The sequence below is a fragment of the Myodes glareolus genome, chromosome 3, assembly GCF_982192425.1.
Source record: "Myodes glareolus chromosome 3, mMyoGla1.1, whole genome shotgun sequence".
Lineage (NCBI taxonomy): Eukaryota > Metazoa > Chordata > Mammalia > Rodentia > Cricetidae > Myodes > Myodes glareolus.
This window is the reverse complement of record NC_142028.1, coordinates 127,376,789-127,397,843: the sequence shown is the minus strand read 5'-3', so window position 1 is coordinate 127,397,843 and position 21,055 is coordinate 127,376,789. Positions and strand designations below refer to the sequence as shown.

At 43.0% G+C, this 21,055-nt stretch overlaps 1 protein-coding gene across 5 annotated transcripts; it reads right to left on the bottom strand.

Annotated features, from left to right (window-relative positions):
* Window positions 1-518: 518 nt before the first annotated feature.
* Window positions 519-20,275, bottom strand: Tex48 (testis expressed 48). 5 transcript variants are annotated; one of them, XM_048459304.3, is made up of 5 exons: window positions 20,153-20,275; window positions 5,662-5,757; window positions 5,058-5,177; window positions 1,993-2,103; window positions 519-841 (listed from the first exon to the last, which is right to left on the bottom strand). In XM_048459304.3, exons 2-5 carry the CDS (start codon window positions 5,663-5,665, stop codon window positions 738-740), a joined length of 339 nt encoding a protein of 112 aa, XP_048315261.1. In that variant the 5' UTR covers window positions 5,666-5,757; window positions 20,153-20,275; the 3' UTR covers window positions 519-737. The 5 variants fall into 5 exon arrangements, with proteins under 5 accessions (XP_048315261.1, XP_048315260.1, XP_048315259.1 ...); XM_048459303.3 differs by having other exon boundaries at window positions 20,157-20,214; XM_048459302.3 differs by having other exon boundaries at window positions 20,136-20,213.
* Between the last annotated feature and the right edge of the window lie 780 nt (window positions 20,276-21,055).

Sequence of the window (21,055 nt, the reverse complement as noted above, 5' to 3'; positions counted from 1 at the left end):
CTCTTGGGCCATTCCTACCCCAAATGGGAACCTTGACTCTGATCTAATAGAAATACCAGATAAATTTAAACAGAGCACTTGAAATATGTGAAATTCGTGATGACTGCATGGAATCCATGGTCTTGGGTGAGAGAGCTCTGAGGCATTTTGGGTAATTAATGACATTTGAATAGGGTGCTCTTAGTGTGAGCAGCTTTTGTTTTGGGCCCTGCTGGAGTTAAAGGAGGACACCCTTTGTCTATAAGAATAGCTCATGAGGATTTAGGATGGGGGCTGGATTCTCTCAGATAATTCAGAAAAAAAGATAATAATTATAAAATGAACAGGGAGATGTGCAAAACACTGATGAATCTGAAAGAGTTTTTCTTTTTATCTATTTTTTCTATTAAGACTTTTCTATAAATTTGAAATATTTTCAAAAGCTATTCACAAAGTCAAGTATTTAGAAGTGACAATATAAGAACAGATAGGATATTTCTAAGGTGTGGGGGAGGGACAAAGAGGAGGGACACATCCTCTGATGCAACCAAGGACTTTAATGCAGGCAGCCCCTCCCCGGGCTGTGTCAGGAGCTGCAGTGACTCTTGTAGGCACAGGGATGGCTCAGACCTCTTCCCTCCTCTGGTGGAGTTTCTGAATCAGTCTTCATGAATCCTGTCCACTGCCTTCTTCATCCTCATGGAGACCCTCCAGCAGCTGCACAGCTCAGAGCCCCTGGGATACTGCCACTAGAACCCTCATGGTCTCCCAATGAGGCACGGCTGGAAGGTCCAGTGTTCCTGGCAGTAGCGGCTTAGATTTTTTTTAGGGTATCCTGTTTGTATGTTGTATGCAGTCAACTCTGAAAGAAGGAAAGCATGCTGGTGGGTGAAGCGCCTTGAACTAGACTCGGATGGACTGCTGTGTCCCTCTGGGACGGGCTGCTGGGACTGTATCCCTCTGGGACAGGCTGCTGTGACTGTATCCCCCTGGGACGGGCTGCTGTGACTGTATTCCCCTGGGACGGGCTGCTGTGACTGTATCCCCCTGGGACGGGCTGCTGTGACTGTATCCCTCTGGGACGGGCTGCTGGGACTGTTTCCCTCTGGGACGGGTTCTCAGATTCCATGAGCTCTCTGGGAGCCCAGGCGCACCCCAGCTTAGTAAGTCAGGCATGGTATTGTTTTGCATGGTGGAGTCACAACAGAAAGTCTTGCAAGGAGACAGAGATCTTGGGCATGGATGGCGTTTCCTGGTACAAAGTCCCTTTCTAGTGTGGATCTCAGCCTCCTCGGGCATGGAATATCAGAAACGGAGGGATTGGTGAGCCAGTGAGACCCTCAGCTAGATTCAGATAGAAAGGTAGGCTATTGTAGGAAAATTTACCCTTCAATGAGCTCCCGTTTGCAACAAGGGATTGAGTGACAGGTGGGGAGATGTAAGTGATCCTGATCTATCTGTGGTCCCTGGGGCATGGCGAGCTTTGTGAGGCCATCTGGGCACAGGATAACTTTCCTTCAACACGACTGCCTTTCTTCTTCATGGTGTGTGCTACTGAACTAGGTTGAACATTAGTTCTTCTTTGACCCAAAGACATGTCATCCCAACTGAGCTATGCTCAGTTCATTAGCGTTTTCAGATATTGCTCATTTGACCTGCGCCTGGCTGGGTTTGGGGGATATCAGAAAACAAACCCAAGGTGGACCTACCAGTCTGGAGCTCAGTGTGTAGCCCCCAAAGTAAAGATTAAGCAGTGTCACACAAAATACACATTCCAGACCACACTGTGGTGCCCAGAAGAGTGTGTGTGTGTGTGTGTGTGTGTGTAGCTCCTCCCAGAGCCGCTCCTTCAAATACAGTGTCTAGCATGGAAAATAATGAGCTAGGCCAAGTGCTGTAGGAGGCACAGCGCCCTCTGGAGTGTGAACAGCTAACTCACATACCTGTAGGGTCTGGCCATCAGGACAGAGACCCCTGCCCTGAGGCCAGTGTCTGGACCTCACTCGGACTCACCTTCAAATTCACTGCTGCTGGAAGAGAATGTCTTTTCTTGTCCAGTGAGGAACTGTGCATTAGTGTACTTGAGATTTGGTTTGTTTAACTCATTCTTCTGAGACTGTGAACCTGACAACGAGAATTCCGTGGGTGTCATGTGGGAAGGCGTGGCCAATCACAGACATGAGGGCATTCAGCTGACAGAAGCAGCGCACAGGAGAATGAGGGATACTATGGGATGGGGAAAGTTTCAAACTTCCTCCTTTAAGCAGCTGCTGAATTTAGAAATACATATTTTCAAAGAATCAATGTTTTTCTATTTTTAAATGTAATGCATATCCATTACAAAAGGAAAAATGATCCAACTCCTCTCCTCCCAGATACTATCTTTACCTAAGCATATTTTAACATAGTTCATCAGATTGTGTGTTCTATGTATGTGATTAATTTTCTTCATATAAACAGTTTTTCCCATGTCACTACATTAAAGTAATAATTGGATAGTATTTTCTTTTATGGATAATTCAAGATTTATTTATCCAATGGACTATTGTGTGTTTAGACTTTTTTCTAATTTTACTACTGCAGAGACAGGCATGAATTGTATTTAAGCCTTTATGTATATCTAGAATAATGACAAAGAACTTCAGAGACAGGTGAAGGTCTCGGGAGCAGGGGTAACAGCTTTGACACTAGATGTGTAACTCAATAAATCGCCTCTACTCATACCTGCAACAAAATAACATGGTTTGCTTTGGATAGTAGTGTCCACCTAGAGCTGCAGTGTAGACAGAGAAATGGAGGTGGGGGACCCACCTAGAGCTGCAGTGTAGACGGAGAAATGGAGGTGGGGGATCCACCTAGAGTTGCAGTGTAGACAGAGAAATGGAGGTGGGGGATCCATTAGAGCTGCAGTGTGGATGGGGGAAGGCAGGTGGGGGATCCACTAGATCTGCAGTGTAGACGGGGAATGCAGGAGTGGGGGATCCACTAGATCTGCAGTGTAGACGGGGAATGCAGGAGGGGGATCCATTAGAGCGGCAGTGTAGATGGGGGAATGCAGGTGGGGATCCATTAGAGCGGCAGTGTAGACGGGGGAATGCAGGAGGGGGATCCACTAGAGCTGCAGTGTGGATGGGGGAATGCAGGAGGGGGATCCATTAGAGCAGCCGTGTAGACGGGGAATGCAGGAGGGGGATCCACCCAGTGCTGAACAGCTGCACAGAGGTGTGGGTGTACTGGCGAATCATAGTTTGCACTTCACTGGCATCGTCAGCGGAAAGGGAATTTGTATTTTTAAGATTTTGCTCTTCAGCCGGACAGTGGTGGTGCGCGCCTTTAATCCCAGCACTCGGGAGATAGAGGCAGAGGCAGGCAGAACTCTGTGAGTTCGAGGCCAGCCTGGTCTATGAGAGCTAGTTTTGGTTGCAGGGTTTTTTCCTGCTCTTTGTCCAGTTTCATCTGTCAGTGCGAGTGTGACAGATTTCCACCAGCACTCTGTCCTGCTATGTCCCCATGAGTCTTAGCTTCGCCTGATCTTCATAATAATGTTCTTTCTCTCTCTCTGAAATTGCTAATTTTGACTCCTGTCTTTTTTTGTCCTGGGCCATCAAGAAGTTTGTGACACAAACTGGAGGCTGGGATGCTTCAATGTTCCAAGGGGTCTCATATTTCTGAGGGGGAAGACAAGAAGGCGTGGTGATGTGGCCTGGACTTTGTCCATTGGAGCTCCGAGGCTCCTTAACAGAGGCCTTGCTGGAGTCTTTCTGAACTTACCTGTCTTCATTGCTTCTCCACCTGTTTTGTGCTAGGCACCTATGGACCTTGCTTTATTCCACACACCCATGATTCCCCAAGTGTATTATTAATATTCCTATTTTACAGAACAGGCTAGCTGAGTCTAAGATTAAGTGACTTGCTCAACCTCTGTGGCAGAACTGAAACTCAAAGGGGCATGTCAGCTCCGAAGACAGGAGGCCTTAACTATTGTCTTAGAGTCTTTAGCCTTGTTCCTTAAATTGCAAAGTACATCCAGATTTACCTGGAGACCATACTAAAACACGGTTCTAACTCAATTGGTTTTTAATGGGGTCTGAAGATGCACTTTTTAAATTCCGAGAGTCTCATATCTCCTGAGCTGACTTCCAGCTCACTAAGTAGTAGAGGGTGGCCTCGAAGCTCTCATCTCCCCGACTCAACTTTCCCAAGTTTTAGGGGTACAGATGTGTGCCACCACACTAATTTTGTTTTATGTGTGGGGCTAGGATTGGACCTAAGCCTTAAGGAATGCTACGTTAACTGAGTTAACATCCTCAGCCCTAAAAATGTGTTCCAAGAAGCTCTCTGGTGATGTCCGTGCTGCAAGACCTCAGTTCACACTTTAGCAAACTTGAGCTCACTGGCTGTTTGCACACAGCCATCTATCCTTCAGCTCAATTTAGCTTGGATTTTTTTCAATCAAAAGATGAATGATATACCTACAAAATCACTCCCTAACCTAAGGCTCAGGGGACATTGTGGAAGAGAGGGAGGAAAGACTGTAAGAGTCAGAGGACCAGGGAGTTGACTATGTGATCGTGTCTTCTAATAAAGTCAGCCAGAAGCTACACCCATAAAATCTCTCCAATATGACTGCCCAAGCATGAGCTGAACAAGGAAGAAACTGATTTGTGCGGGTGGATGGGGAGAGCCCACAGACTCGTCCTAGACAAAGCCGGCAACTAAGGAATGCCGAGAGATGGAGAAAGTCTTCCTCAGGAAAGAGCACACACAATTGGTTATTCAATACCAAATAGTCAGCCCTTAATAGCATACAGGTAACATCATACAAACTGAGCAGGTTGTACTTATACGTATTTAGGAATATGGATGTATATACTTATATGCACGTAACAGTTAATGAGTATGAGAGAGAGCCATGAGGGCTTGGGGTGACAAAGGGGAAGGTGAAAATGATGCAATTATGATCTCAAAAGATAAAAATAAAGTAATGACAAAGGAAATTTGGGGTCATTTCAGGAGGAAGACGGTAGAGAAGCCGAGGCTTAGGGAGGTCAGGCAGGGTGTTCTTGTTGGATACCTACTGTAGGATGGTGGCCGGTTCCCTTGAGTTTGACTGGGAGGCTTGGAGCTCTCGATGACGGCTTCCTCACAGTCCCGGCAGCACAAACAGAATATCTTCGAGGCCAGGTTTTGGTAGGTTGCTGTAGGAGGTAAACAAATGGGGACGATGTATTCTTGGATCTGAATTCATGTATTTGTTAGAAATTGTCTGTGACTCCCTGTGGTCAGGAAGTTCATGTTGGTTCTTTCTAAGCTGCTGCTGCTGCCAGTGTGTGTGTGTATGTGTGTGTGTGTATACACGTGTTCATGTGTGTATGGGGAGGCCAGAGGGCAACATCAGGTATCTGTATCAACCATTCCCCACCTCAGCTTTTTGAGACAGGGTCTCTCAGTGGACCTGGAACTTGCCTCTTGGACAGAATGGCTACTCCAGGAATCTCTCTGTCTTTGCATCCCCAGTGCTGGGGTTAAGAGACACATTGCTCCACTTTTCATGAGGGATCTGGGGTCCAGACTCAGGTCCTTCAGCTTCCATGACAAGTGCTTTACTGCCCGAGCTGTCCCCCCAACCCAGAAGCCCTCATTTAAGGACATTTTTTCCTATTTTATACAAAATTTCCTTACCCATAGAGAGGAATTGAAGACTTTACTCTGCCAGCTTTGTTTGCAGTGGAATCACTGGTGTTAATTTGTGCTCAGTTCACCAAGCAGGGTTGTTTCCTAGATGAACAAGACCATAGCTGAAAAGTGTTACTCCTTCATCTGTGTCTGCGCTCTAGTCAGGACCTGCTGCAGCGGAATCCTATAGGAGTTCCTGCAGGAGCAGGCCACTGGGGAGCAGACTCCTGCAGGAGCAGGCCATTGGGGAGCAAGTTTCAGATAGCTCTGTGGTCTTCCCCATTTCTAGGGACATGTCCTTGGATTTTTCTTTAGCCTTTTAGAGCCTCACTCTTACTACATGGAAAACAGGAATAGTGGTGCCCATTTTACAGAAACAAAGTGTTAACTATATGCAGGGTGACTCCGTGGTGGTAGGTATGCAGGAAGTGCTGAGCCCACGGTCATTTCCTTTCCTTCCTCTGATTTCCTCTTCATAGTTCATTGCCCCTAAGTTAATCCACCTCCCTGGTCCCACAATAACATGGTGAGGAAGTGTATAGACCTGTAGGTTTAATTCCTGCTGTGAACATTCGCCATATGGCTTTGGGTAAGTCCCTCAATGGTAAGGGGAAGTTAACCTGGGAGGTTCCTCCAAAAATCTTTCATGTGTCAATGGCACAAGAATATAAAGTTTTGTTTTAGTCTCAACTTCTTTTATATGTCAACTTTTAAACCTTTAGATATGTTCCATCCATGTTCTGTGTCAAAAATTCCTTTTAAGATTAGTTGTCTGTCATCACAACCAATTCACCATGTGAGGTGACCTTCTTGCTGGCACTTGTTTCTTTTGTTAACTGCTGTACTGGTCCGAGCTGCTAACATCTCCTGCATAGGTTATTTCAATAGTCTCTTAGCTGGTCTCCCTGTTTTTTCTACCAATAATGATTCATGCAAAAGCTAGGATTCCCATGGTAATATGTATTATGTCACACTTTTGGTCAGTGTCTCTGGTGGCAGAAAGAAATGGATATAGTAGATGAAGAAATGTAGTGTTGAGGAAAGAAATGGTAATTCTGGAATACTAGAGATTCTAGTTATAGAAAACAGCAGTTGGAGCCCAAGAGATGATCAGTGGGTAAAAGCACTTTTTCCACCCGACAGTCTGAGTTCCATCCCCAGGACCCACATGGAAGAAGAAAACCAATGCCCATAAGCTGTCCTTGATTTGTATGTACATATCTGTGTGTACCCGTGTGTATGTATACACACACACACACACACACACACACACACACACACACACACACACCAGCATCTGAAAGGAAAATATAGAGAATGATCAACAATAAACTTGACAGTAGATGATATAGTGAATCTGAGGGAACAGAAAGGAAATAGAAGTTGTACACATAGAAGTAGAGAATGAAAAAGTGTTTAAAAGATTGAGAAGAGGCATTGGTCTGGGACATCAAAGGAACAGGCAGGAACCTGGAACCTCTGTGGGTCCGAGGGTGCGTCTGGGACCTCTGAGGGAATAAGCAGGTCCTCTGTGGGTCTGGGCGCACCCGAACCTGGGACTACGGGAATTGCAGCCTCGAGTTACATTTCCCTGCCCCCATTTGAGGTGCTTATCTGCAAAGAAAACATAATAACTTCCCTCTGCTCCTGGAATTGGGAAAGGAAGTTTGAGTGCATGGTGATCATTCCTTGACCCCTGCAGTCCCCTCCCATTGGTGCCATGGTATAAAGCTAGCCCCAGCAGAACAATAAAGAAGCTGTTCCACCTCAACCTCGTGCTCTGTAAATTCATTCAACCTGGACACCCTCCGCCGAGACTCTTGGTTCCAGCCCATGCTTGTGCGGTATGGGATCTCTGAGGCAGTAGACCAGAGCCAGAAACCTTTCCAGGTACAACTTCAACCCAGGGACTTCTGCAGGAGGGAATCCAGACCAGGATTTACAGATACAGGTCAAAGCAGGTAACCTAGGCCACATTTGCCCCAAGGCAAGGAACTCCACCTCAGGCAACAAATTCCACAGGAGTGGCTCTGAACAGGCTACCTCAGACAGAGAGGGCCTGAGGAAACAAGCTCCACAGGGAGCAGAAGCCAGGAGCAAATTCAGTCACAGGAGCCAGTCCAGTCCCGGGACACTGGAGGATCAGGATTGAGCCAGCTATCAGATCCAGAGTCAGCGATCTCTATCAGAACAGGCTCAACTCCAAGCCAGGGACTTCTGCAGGAGGGGATTCAGACCAGGATTTACAGAAATGGGTAAAACCGGCAGCCTAGGCCAAAGTAGGCCTTCCACAGCAAACTGCAAGTGAGTAGAGCAAAGCACAGGAACACTGAGCTATCTCCAAGAACAGGAGTAGCCAACGGGGTAACTAGAACTGTGACACTGACTGTACCATGAGGAACAACCATCTGAGCTTAGGATTCACTGGCACCTAGAAGATTATTCAACAGAATCTCAGACAGCCCCAACCACACCTATTAGAGGAAAAGATGAATAGAAAAGGTAAGATCACATGCTACACCACAAAGAGCAACACAACACCAGTAAAACCTAAAGACCCTACAAAAGCGAGACCTGAACAACAAAATATGGATGAACCAGAAGAAAATGACCTAAAAAATACCTTCAAGAGAATGTTTGAAATTCTTAAAGATGAAATGAGAAATTCCCTTAAAGAAATTGAGGAAAAGACAAACAAAAAATTGGAAGATATCAGCAAATCACTCAAAGAAAACCAAGAAAAAGGAATCAAACGTGAAAGAAACTATTCAGGACTTGAAAACTGAAATAGAAACATGTTATGAGTCTGTAAGGACAAACAAGTCAAGAAGTATTAGAAGGAAATATTAAGTGAAATGTTATGAGCCTGTAAGGACAAACAAGTCCAGAAATATTAAGAGAAATATTAAGTGACACACAAAATGAAACTAAAAAGTATGAAGCAATGTGTGCAGTGGTGATAAGAGTTTGAGCTGAATGAACAAGTGTGACGTAACTATATGATAAGCAGACATGTGTGCTAATCTAGAAGTAAGAAGGTAAAGCAGCCAGAAACAGTATAAAAACTTGAGGCTCACGTCCAGAAGACATTCTCAAAATGACTTGCTAGACACACTGTCAGAGCAGTCATAGAGAATCCAACGAACCAGCAACTTGACAGCTGAGACCTTCCAAGAGCCAGAGAACTAGCTCTTGCCTGCGGATCAAGACTTGCTGATCCAGAGGTCTACGTCGAGAGCCATGAACCATTATCAGGTCCTATACACCAATGCCTCAGTAAGATAGGGTAGAAAACCTTGCCTAGGGCATATAATCCTTGCTGAATGTGCGATGTGATTGATTGACTAAGTAAGGATTGTTATAGTTTTGATGTTTGCTTATATCTGCCATAGGAATAATTAGAGATTTAAATAATTGTTATAGTTTTGATGTTTGCTTATATCTATCTGCTATAGTAACAATTGGAGATTTGACTATTGGCATAATAAACTTGTTCCTAGAATAAAAACTGTGGTCATCCTGAGTATTTGCTTGCAGACCTCGAAGTAAGGGCAGAATGCCTGCTCAGGAATAGGGCTCGCGACAAAACAATAAAGAAAACACAAGCCAAAGGAATTATAGAAACAGAAATTATGAGAAAAAGATCAGAAACCACAAATGCAAGCATGAACAGCAGAATACAAGAGATGGAAGATAAAATCTCAAGCTCTGAAGATACAATAGAAGAAATAGACTCATCAGTTAAAGAAAACATTAAATCAAACAAAACCTTAACCCAAAATATCCAGGAAACATGGGACACCATTAAAAGGCCAAATCTTAGAATAATAGGTATAGAAGAAAAAGAATTTGTCCAACTAAAAGGCACAGAAAATTTATTTAACAAAATCGTAGAAGAAAACTTTCCCTACTTAAAGAAATATATGAAGATACAAGAAGCTTACAGAACACCAAATAGACTGGATCAAAAAAAAAAGTCCTTTCGCCACATAATAATCAAAACACTAAATATACAGAGTAAAGAAAGAATATTAAGAGCTGCAAAGGAAAAAGGCCAAGTAACATATAAAGGTATCAGAATTACACCTGAATTCTCATTGGAAACAGTGAAAGCCAGAAGGTCATGGTCAAGCGTTATGCAGACATTAGGAGACCACGGATGCCAGCCCAGACTACTATCCCCAGCAAAACTGTTGATCACTATAGAAAGACAAAACAAGATATTCCATGACAGATCTATATTTAACTAATACCTAGCCACAAACCCAGCCCTACACAAAATACTAGAAGGAAAACTCCAACCCAAGCAAGATGGCTACACCAATAAAAACACAGACAATTGATGATCTCATAACAGCAAAATCCAAAGAAGAAAAAAATGCACAAATTAACACCACCAATGATGAAAATTAAATTAATAGGAGATAGCAATAACTGGTCATTAATATCCCTTAATGTAAATGGATTCAACTCACTCATAAAAAGACACAAGCTAAAAGATTGGATACAAAAACAGAATCCATCCTTCTTTTGCATACAAAAAACACATCTCAACCTCAAAAATAGACATCGTCTCAGAGTAAAGGGTTGGGAAAAAATATACCAACCGAATGGAGCTAAGAAACAAGCATGATTAGCTATCCTAATATCTAACAAGATAGACTTCAAGCTAAAATCAGTCAAAAGAGACAAAGAAGGTCATTTCATATTAATCACGGGAAAAATCCATCAAGAGAAAATTTCAGTACTGAACATCTATGCCCCAAATACAAAGTATCCTCATATGTGAAAGAAACACTTCTAAAGCTTAAATCACATATTAAACCCTACACACTAAGCGTGGGAGACTTTAACACTCCCCTCTCACCACTGGACAGGTCAATCAGACAAAAAACGAACAGAGAAATAAGAGAATTAACAGATGTTATGACTCAAATGGACTTAACAGACATCTATAGAACATTCCATCCAAACAGAAAAGAATATTCCTTCTTCTCAGCACCTCATGGAACTTTCTCAAAAATTGACCACATACTCAGTAACAAAACAAACCTCAACACACACACACACACACACACACACACACACACACACACACACACAAAATCAGAAAAACCCAGTGTACCTTATTAGATCACCATGGTATAAAACTAGAAGTCAACAGCAATACTAATTCCAGAAAACCCACAAACACATGGAAATTAAACAATGCTTACCTGGGTCAAGGAAGAAATAAAGGGAGAAATTAAAGACTTCCTAAAATTCAATGAAAATGACCACACAACATACCCAAGTTTATGGGACACATGAAAGCAATGTTAAGAGGAAAGTTCATAGCACTAAATACCTACATAAAGAAGCTAGAAAGGTCCCGTACTAGTGAATTAACAGAACATTTGAAAACTTTAGAACAAAAAGAAGCAAACTCACCCAAGAGAACTAGATGGGAGGAAATAATCAAATTGAGAGCTGAAATCAACAAAATAGAAACAAAGAAAACAATACAAAGAATCAGTGAGACAAAAAGCTGGTTCTTTGAGAAAATCAACAAAATAGACAAACTTTTATCCAAACTAACCAAAAGCAGAGAGAGAATATCCAAATTAATAAAATCAGAAATGAAAAGGGGGACATAACAACAGACACTGAGGAAATCCAGAGAATAGTCAGGTCATATTTCAAAAACCTGTACTCCACAAAATTGGAAAACTTAAAGGAAATGGACAACTTTCTGGAAAAATATCATTTACCAAAATTAAATCAAGACCAGATAAGCAAATTAAACAGACCTATAATGGCTGAAGAAATAGAAACTGGTGCGGGAGAATTCTCTGTAATCTGTCAATCATATTTTAAATAAATGCTGATTGGCCAATCAGCTGATTGGCAGGAAGTGTAGGTGGGAAAACCAGACAGGAAGTAGAGGTGATGCAATGAGAACAGGAGAATTCTGGGAAGCAGGAAGTTCCCTTGGCAGTTCAGCCCAGATCACCAAAGAAGCAACATGTGAGCTACTGAGCTAGAAAAGGTACTGAGCCATATGGCTAATGTAGATAAGGATAATGGGGTAGTATGTGTTATAAGAGATAATAAGTAGCTAGAGCTAAGGGCCAATCAGTTTATAATCCTATGGAGTCTTGTGTGTGATTTTCTTTGGGGTTTGCCGGTTGTGGGGTACTGGGCAGGACAGATACCCCAACAAGCAAGCCCCTTCATGCTACAAGAAACAGTCATCAAAAGTCTCCCAACCAAAAAAAGCCCAGGACCAGATGGTTTCAGCTCAGAATTCTACAAGACTTTCAAAGAAGAACTAATACCAATACTCCTCAAATTGTTCCACACAATAGAAACAGAAGAAACACTGCCAAACTCTTTTTATGAGGCGACAATTACCCTGATACCCAAACCACAGTAAGACATTACTAAGAAAGAGAATTACAGACCAATCTCACTCATGAACATTGATGCAAAAAATACTAAATAAAATACTGGCAAATCGAATCCAAGAACACATCAGAACCATCATCCATCATGATCAAGTTGGCTTCATCCCACAGTTGCAGGGACGGTTCAACATATGAAAATCTCTCAACATAATCCACCAAATAAACATTCTGAAAATAAAAATCACATGATCATCTCATTAGATGCTGAAAAAGTTTTTGGCAAAATATAACATCATTTCATAATAAAGGTTTTGGAGAGAGCAGGGATACAAGGAACATACCTAAACATAATTAAGGCAATATACAGCAAGCTAACAGCCAACATCAAACTAAACAGAGAGAAACTCCCAGCGATTCCAATTGAAATCAGGAACAAGTCAAGGTTGTTCTCTTGATATCAATCCATATCTATTCAATATAGTTCTTGAGGACCTAGCTAGAGCAATAAGACACAAAAAGGAGATCAATGGGATACAAATTGGAAAAGAAGAAGTCAAACTCTCACTGTTTGCTGATAATATGATAGTTTACATTAGTGATCCCAAAAATTCTACCAAGGAACTTCTACAACTCATAAACACTTTCAGCAATGTATCAGGATACAAGATTAACTCAAAAAAGTCAGTAGCCCTCCTTTACACAGATGATAACTGGGCTTGGGAAGAAATCAGAGAATCAATATGCTTCATAATAGCCACAAATAGCATAAAATATCTCAGAGTAACTCTAACCAAACAAGTGGAAGACTTGTATGACAAGAACTTTAAATCTTTGAAGATAGAAATTGAAGACACCAGAAAGTGGAAAGATCTCCCATGCTCTTGGGTAGGCAGAATTAACATAGTAAAAATGGCAATCTTACCAAAAGCAATCTACAGATTCAATGCAATGCCCATCAAAATCCCAGCAAAATTCTTCAAAGACCCTGAAACAACAGTACTTAACTTCATATGGAAAAGCAAAAAACCCAGAATAGCCAAAACAATCCTGAACAATGAAAGAACTTCTGGAGGTATCACAATCCCTGACTTCAAACTCTACTACAGAGCTACAGTACTAAAAACAGCCAGGTATTGGTATAAGAACAGGCAGGAGGACCAATGGAATTGAATAAAAGACCCAGATATCAATCCACACATCTTTGAACACCTGATTTTTGACAAAGAAGAAAAGAATATCAAATGGAAAAAAGAATATTTAACAAGTAGTGCTGGCATAACTGGATATCAACATGTAGAAGAATGAAAATAGACCCATATCTATCACCATGCACAAAACTCAAGTCCAAATGGATCAAAGACCTCAACATAAAGCCAGCCACACTCTGAACATTATAGAAGAGAAAGTGGAAAGTACACTTGAATATATTGGCACAGGACACCACTTCCTAAATATAACCCAAGCAGCACAGACACTGAGAGAAACAATTAATAAATGGGACCTCCAGAATCTGAAAAACTTTTTTAAAGCAAAGGACACGGCCAATAATACAAAACGACAGCCTACAGAATGGGAAAAGATCTTCACTAATCCCACATCAGACAGAGGTCTGATCTCCAAAATATAAAAAGAACTCAAGAAATTGGACACCAAAGAACACATAATCCAATAAAAAAAATTGAGTACAGACCTAAACAAATAACTCTCAACAGAGGAATCTAAAATGGCTGAAAGACACTTAAGGAAATGTTCAACATCCTTAGTCATCAAAGAAATCCTAATCAAAACAACTCTGAGATTTCATTCTACGCCTGAAAGAATGGCCAAGACCAAAAACACTGATGACAACTTATGCTGGAGAGGTTGTGGGGAAAAGGGAATTCTTCATTGCTGGTGGGAATGCAAGCTGGTACAACCCCTTTGGATGTCAGTATGATGATTTCTTAGAAAATTAGGGAAACAACCTTCCTCAAGACCCAGTAATACCACTTTTGGGTGTATATCCAAAGGATGCTCAGTCGTGCCACAAGGGCATGTGCTCAACTGTGTTCATAACAGCTTTGTTTGTCATAGCCAGAACCTGGAAACAGCCTAAATGCCCCTCGACTGAAAAATGAATGAGGAAAATGTGGTATATTTACACAATGGAGTTCTACACAGCAGAAAAAAATAATGACAGCTTGAATTTTGAAGGAAAATGGATGGAGCTAGAAAACATTATTTTGAGTGAGGTAATCCAGACACAGAAAAATAATTATCACATGTACTCACTCATAGGTGGTTTTTAAACATAAGCAAAGAAAACCAGCCTACAAACCACAATCCCAGAGAACCCTGACAACAATGAGGACACTAAGAGAGAAGTAGAAAGTAGAAAAAAACAAGATCTCCTGAGTAAGTTGGGACCATGGGGATGTTGGGGGAGGGGAGCAGAGAAAATATAGAGCTCAATAAATATCAATAAAAAATTAATAAATTTAAAAAAAGATCAAAAAGAGTGGCAGGGAGCTGAGAGCTGCTGCACAGCTAATGTGTTCAGGGCAGGGGCAGGAGGGTCAGTGGACGCATTTGAAGCATGAATGACAAACTCCCCCTCCCCCAAGTTGGATGAAGAATTCTGACTCAAGAGTTCATCAAACATAAAAATGTAAAGTTATTCTTTAACACATAGAAGTCCAATAGCCAAAGAAGAAATTAAAAAACCTTTAAACTTTAAAAACCATCAAAATAATAATAATCCAATGGTTCAATTGCATATTAAAAAAAGAATGACAACCTATTTTTCATCAGAAACAATCCAAACTAAAAGACAAAGGAGTAACATCTTAGAATATATTTTTGAGAGCCTGCTATGTGTCAGGTACTGTTTAGTGCTGGATGTCAGCAGTGAACAAAATAAAGATGGACAGTATCGCACTCACATGAAACCAGGGGTGATGGGTTCTTCATAACTCATCTTCATTTCATCTGTCCTCAGTGTACAGTCTGGTCGTTTGCAAATGCTTGAACAAACATGGTTCTTCTTCCCTTCTCCCATCTGGTCTTTAACTTTTTGCACATAAGTGGTTCCTCATGGTGAAACACATGCAGCAGGAGAGACACATGTGTCTTTATGGTGTGGGACCTTTGGACTATAGGGGACACCTCATGATGAACTTTACCCCATTTCTAATTATCTTTTTGGATTTGTGGCCTCTTGAGTTATTTTTGGCAAGATCTGAGCTCTGGTGTAGTTCACTGATCTCCCGTTCATAGATTTGTTTTTCAGGACTCATAGCAATAAAAATGGATATAAGATGGTTAGATCTTGTGTTTAGGAGATGCATCATTATCAAACACCCTTGCCTTTAACCTGCCTCATTCTTCTAATTGTTTTACTTTCAATTTTCTTCACTTATCCAGACACGTGCCTCATGTATACAAGTGTTTTGTTCCATGTTTGATGTGGGATTCCCCTCTGTATGCTGTGAATACCGTTGGTTGATAAACTGCTTTGAGCCTATAGCAGAGCACGGCAGAACAGAGCTAGGTGGGGAAAACTAAACTGAATGCTGGGAGAAAAAAGGCAGAGTCGGGGAGCAGCCAGAGCAGACATGCCAAAACTTTGCCTGTAAGCCACACCACGTGCAATACACAGATTAACGGAGATGGGTTAGTTTAGGATATAAGAATTAGCCAGAAATATGCTTAAACTATTGGCCAAACAGTATTGCAAATAATATAATTTCTCTGTGGTAATTTTGGGAGTCTGGGCAGCTGAGAACACACAAGCGGACTCCTACAACACATGTTGCCTTGCACATGTGACCCGTGAAAGAAGCCCTTTCCAAGGACAGTGGAAAGAGTCTGACCAGCTGCTGTCCCCCCCCTCCCGCCCTGCTCAGTCAGTCTGGAGAACCCCTGACTGAACTTCTGCTAGTCTGGTGGCCTTTTGCTTAAAGGAGATTGTTGACCCTTTATCTTGGGCTTTCTGAGCCCTTCATAAGTACACACTCTGTCTTGTTAAATCACAGAACAAAGTCGCTTCACTTAGCCTGTGGCCTGAGTTGGCTTCCAGGTCACAGATCATGTGGTTCTCTCTTGGATACTAATAGTTAAGTTATTTAAGACTGAGCAGGTACATGATTTTTGAACTGGTGTGGTGTGATCTTTTCTGTTTGCCATAGTCCCTCTGCATTGGACTTGTCACCTCTTCTGGAAACACAGCTCCTTCACACTCATATTCTCACTGTGTATTCTCGAGTTTACTTAATAGGTGTCAAGAATTTCACTAAAAGATGCGGAATTACCATGGCTATTATTATGAACTTGACTTTGTTTCTTTCTTTTGAGACAGGATCTCACTATGTAGGCCTGACTGGCTTGGAGCTTACTATGTAGACCAGGCTTGACCTTAAACTCATAGAGATTTGATCTTTCCTGCCTTTGCCTTCCAAGTGCTGGGACCAAATCCATGTGCCAGCTTCTGGTCTTTGATAACCTAGGATATTAAAAACAAGGGATTTCAAGGGGGACACTAAACATGAGAGAAGAAAACTCAAAGTAGCAATTCCTCCGCACAGGGCTTCTCTAGCAAGGAAACAAAGGAAGAAGAAAGAACAAAAGAGAGTGAAAGGTCACACTCCTGCTCAATCGTGGGGAGCCTCCTTTCTCTGCCCCTTTCGCCACCCAGCTTTTCCTTCACACCTACTTACACTTCTGCTATTGCTCCCCATGGCTGTCTGCTCAACCTTAGCACAATAATTCCTGAAACTCTTTTGCCAGATGATGAATCCAGTGAGACTGGATTTTAAAAACCAGGTAAGAGTTGACAGAGTGCAAATATTTAGATTCTTCTCGAATTTTAGAGCAGTAGAAAGTGATTGCACCTAATTCAGGCTTTGGTCAGCCTCTTGCTGCCAGAGAATTTCATATCCTGATATATTGATTGAATACTTGACCATCAATGATGGGGAAAAGGTATTTAAAAACAGGGTGGAAAAGACCAAGATTTCTAATTAACCAATTTTGTATAATTAAAAGCAAAAAAGACTTGAGAAACCTCTTTGAAAGTCTCTCTTGAGGACGCCGGCTCAGAGTCGCTAATGAAATGAAAATGGGTCAATGTGAAGCACTTTTCAGGACTATTCTGGGGCAACCAAGTGTTTTACAAATATATACATATCTATCTATACATACATACGTACAAAAATAAAAATGGCTAAGATCTAAGATAGATGTGATGGTTTGAATAGGAATGGTCTCCAGAGGCTTATAAATCTGAATGGTTAGTCACTAGGGAGTGGCACTATTAGAAGGCATGGCCTTGTTGAAGTAGGTGTGGCCTTGTTGAAGTAGCTGTGCCCTTGTTAGAGGAGGTAACTTGTTGGAGTAGCTGTGCCTTGTTAGAGTAGCTGTGCCTTGTCACTAGGGGTGGGCTTTGAAGTCTTAGTCGTTCAAGTCCGGCTCAGGGTCACTTTCTGCTGGTTGTGGTGTTCAGGGTCCTGCTGGTTGTGGATCCAGATATAGAACTCTCAACTACCTCTGCAACACCATGTCTGCCTGTGTGCTGCCATGCTCCCCACCGTGAAGATAATGGACTAAACCCCTGAAACAGAAGTCAGCCCTAATTAAATGATTTCTTTGATAAAAGGTGTTGTGGTCATGGTCTTTTCATAGCAATAGAACACGGACTAAGAGGGAGTGCAGGGAAAAATAAATCAGAATGAGAAGCATCACCATAGACTCCTGCTTGTTTTCTAAGAGCCCTTAAAATGAATGACTCCTGAAATTAAAACACTTGCTCTATAAGAATCTGGAGTCTGTTGGTAAAGGACTTACTAGTAACAAACGTCTATTGGAAGAGCCAGTGCAGTGCCAGAGGTGGTGGTGGCTTTCCAAGTCCGCCCAGCAGTGGGAGTGCGCTCCTACCTGTCCGCAATCTAATAGTCTTGCGCAATGGACGGGGAGTAGAAGTGCTTACTTGTGGACGAGGCACAAAAGCTCTTAGGTTGGGCACCAGTCTTTTCAAGGCTGTCACGGGTTAATTGTTCTGGGCACCAAATACTTAGGCGATTCTAAGTGGCTGACTCCCCAGTATGTCTAGTGGGCCGTGTCTTCTTACACAGTGTGAAGGGCCAAGCCTGTGACCATGCTGCTTATTTTCCGCACTGTAGCTGACATAGCCTTGCAGCCTAAACCCGGATGTATCGGCCTAACAGCCTGGCAGTTATGGGTTGTATTTTAGAATGTCTTTGGATTTTTATTTTGGCTAACTAGGGTGCCTATACCATTGACAATACTTCATGTTTTATCTTCACAGGGGAAGTTGACCTGGATCTCAGCAAAAGAAATAGACAGCCTGGATGGGAAGTAGATGGTTGTGTTTAGATGTCTAGACAAAACTCCTTTTCTTTTATTCTGTAGAGAATCTCCTTTTATAGTCCAGGCTGGCCTACAACTCCCCAACCTCTCACCTCAGCTTCTTTATTGCTGTTTGCAGGTTTTCTGATTCTTCTTAAGATATGTAAATCATGGCTTGTTTCCTGAGACTGAGTATGTGCTTGTGTAGAGGCAAATGCTCCTTCAGCACCTCTGATCCAACACATGGCACAACAAGAGATTAAAAAACAAAGTCAAGAGGGAACTAAGGCGCTTGGGTCTCAGCCTGGAAACTCCATCTTTGCGATGGAAAGATGAAACTGTTTTTAAGGACAGCTGGCGACAGTGCTGGAGATTGGACATGCTTGGAGAGTCTTCTTACAGCTATGATTGAGGGAGGTAGGGGAGGTGAGACACAAGGGGAATAAGGCACCCACAAATCCTAGTAAAGACCCATTTCCCTGTGAACATGGTGCCAGCTTGTCATGAGTCATCAATTAATGAAACGGCCACTGGGCCTTCTGCATGCTGGTGTCACCTCACATAGACGGTCCCAGATGCCCAAGCACCCCTTGCCTCTGGAATCTGTAGCCTTAGTGTAGCCTTAGCTCTGGCCCTTAAGCTCTGCCCTGGGGTGCACACACAGCTCTCTACGTAACTGGGAACAAACTCCATTTCTGTTTCACACATTGAACAGGAATTTCTCCTCCAAAATAGTTTATGCATATATAAGAAAAATACAATACTCCGGCTCCCTCTCTCTCAGACGCTGGCTTACTGCTCATTGCATTGGCACCTTGTCCTTTGCAGTTGGAAATCGTCCTTGACGACCACAACTGTTGCCACTGGGAGCTTTGAGTGGAGGTTACTCCAGCTGCCGGCTGCGGTGCTCTCCATGTCTTTCCTGGGCAGTCTTGATGACGGAGCTGGAGCTGCCTATTCCTCTTCAGAATTTCAGGGAAACAAGCGATGCACTTGCCAGAATGTTATTTGGAAAATAATTTGTTTTCTGTAGCAGGGTCTTATGTAGACCAGTCTGGCCTTGAACTCTCTCTATACCCAGACATGACCTTGAATTTCTGATCCTCTTGCTTCTACCACCCAAGTGCTGGGATTGTAGGTGGGCACCACCATTCCTAGAGTACGTAGTACTTGGGAAGGAGCCCAGGGCTTCATGTAGGCCAAGTAAGCACTCTAACAATGCGCTAATCCCCAACACAAACGTGTAGCTTCTCATAACTTAGTGTTTTGTCTATAGAATGGGAAACACTGTCTGCAACAAAGGGCTGTGAGGATGAAGGGTGTTGGAAAATGCCGAGCTTTCTGGCACACTGTGAAGCTTGGGAGTATAAAATGACAGCAGTGTTGAGGGGACAGGACGGTGAAGGCATTCATGCAGTACTACGACCTGCCTCTAGATGGGGGCAGGAGTCAAATAGAGGCCCCTGGATTGTCCCCAGAAAACTGTGAGCTTCAGGTCTCTGAGGACACCAGAACACGCTGACCAGATAAGCCCAGGTCACTGAAGTGAAGCAGGCAAGATTCTGGAGGAGTCATTTAGGGTCAACCAGCTCTGGTGGGCACGTGGCACCAGAGAGAGAAACAGAGGGAGGGCCTCCAGGAGGAGTGGTGTCTGCGGCTGGGGGACAAATGAGGGGCATCCACAAGTGTGCGGGCACTGCCAACCCTTTAGTGCAGAAAGGTCACCCCTCGCGGGTTGTTTCTAGGTCTCACCTGTGAGCCTTACTTACTCACTTGCTGCTGGCAGAGAGGACAGGAGGCTGTGATGTCATAGAACTGGGAACCAAGGAATGTTGGTGACAGGGTTCTGGACTGGACCATAAGGCGAGGAGGAGAGAGACGATTGCTTCTGTTGACCCTCCCTATAGTGGTCCATCCCTCTCTCCATGATGCCAAGCTTTCCACCATTGCTGTTCCTCAGGGCACCAGACAACTTGTCTCTGTGGAATACTTTGAGGGTGTCCTGCCAGAAGGGGGCACTACAGCACTAACTGCAGAAGGCCTGGGACAAAGTCTGTCACCTGATGCCTCGGGCTAGTAACCTCAGGCAGATGAACTGCAGGCCTCAGATTCTCCTTCTGCAAAATAGGAATAATAGTTATGTGTTCTCTCTATATTTTCAAGATGAAATGACCAGCGTGATGAACATTGGGAAGCTGCCTAGATCCTGTAGCAACTACTCCATGGAAGGGGGGTGGTGACAACATGTGTAAAAGTAAATGACATTTCTATCTTCCAGAAAAAGGGGAATTGATTCCTAGTGGATTCCTGCAAAATTTCTCACCCTGTAGGGTGGGCTTTCAGTTCCCCCACTTGGTACATCTTGGTGCTATTTAGGGAAGTCACATTAGGTTCAAACCCTCTATCAGTGTAGTCTTTGGTTGCACGTCGAGGTCATAGTACAGCGGAAGGAGAAGAAAACAAGGCAGTGTTAGGGCTGTGTGCTGTGGGGGTGGTGATCAACAGCCTTTAAAAGCAGTCGCGGCCAACAACACCGCGCAGCGGCAGCACTAAAGCGGTCTCAAGCCTGGCTGCCAGTCAGGTTCACTTGTACCACTGGGGAAACGTGAACTTCCTGGGGTTCTTTCCCAGAAAAGCCAGATTCCTGGGGTTCTAGAGAGCAGGCATTAGCA

Excerpts from the sequence above, each read along its gene's own strand:
- Tex48 (XM_048459304.3), bottom strand. Across the intron at positions 2,104-5,057 it reads GAACCGGCCACCATCCTACA|GTTCACAGTCTCAGAAGAAT; the intron begins GTAGGTATCCAA and ends TCTCGTTGTCAG. Across the intron at positions 842-1,992 it reads CAGCAGCAGTGAATTTGAAG|AGTTGACTGCATACAACATA; the intron begins GTGAGTCCGAGT and ends TCCTTCTTTCAG.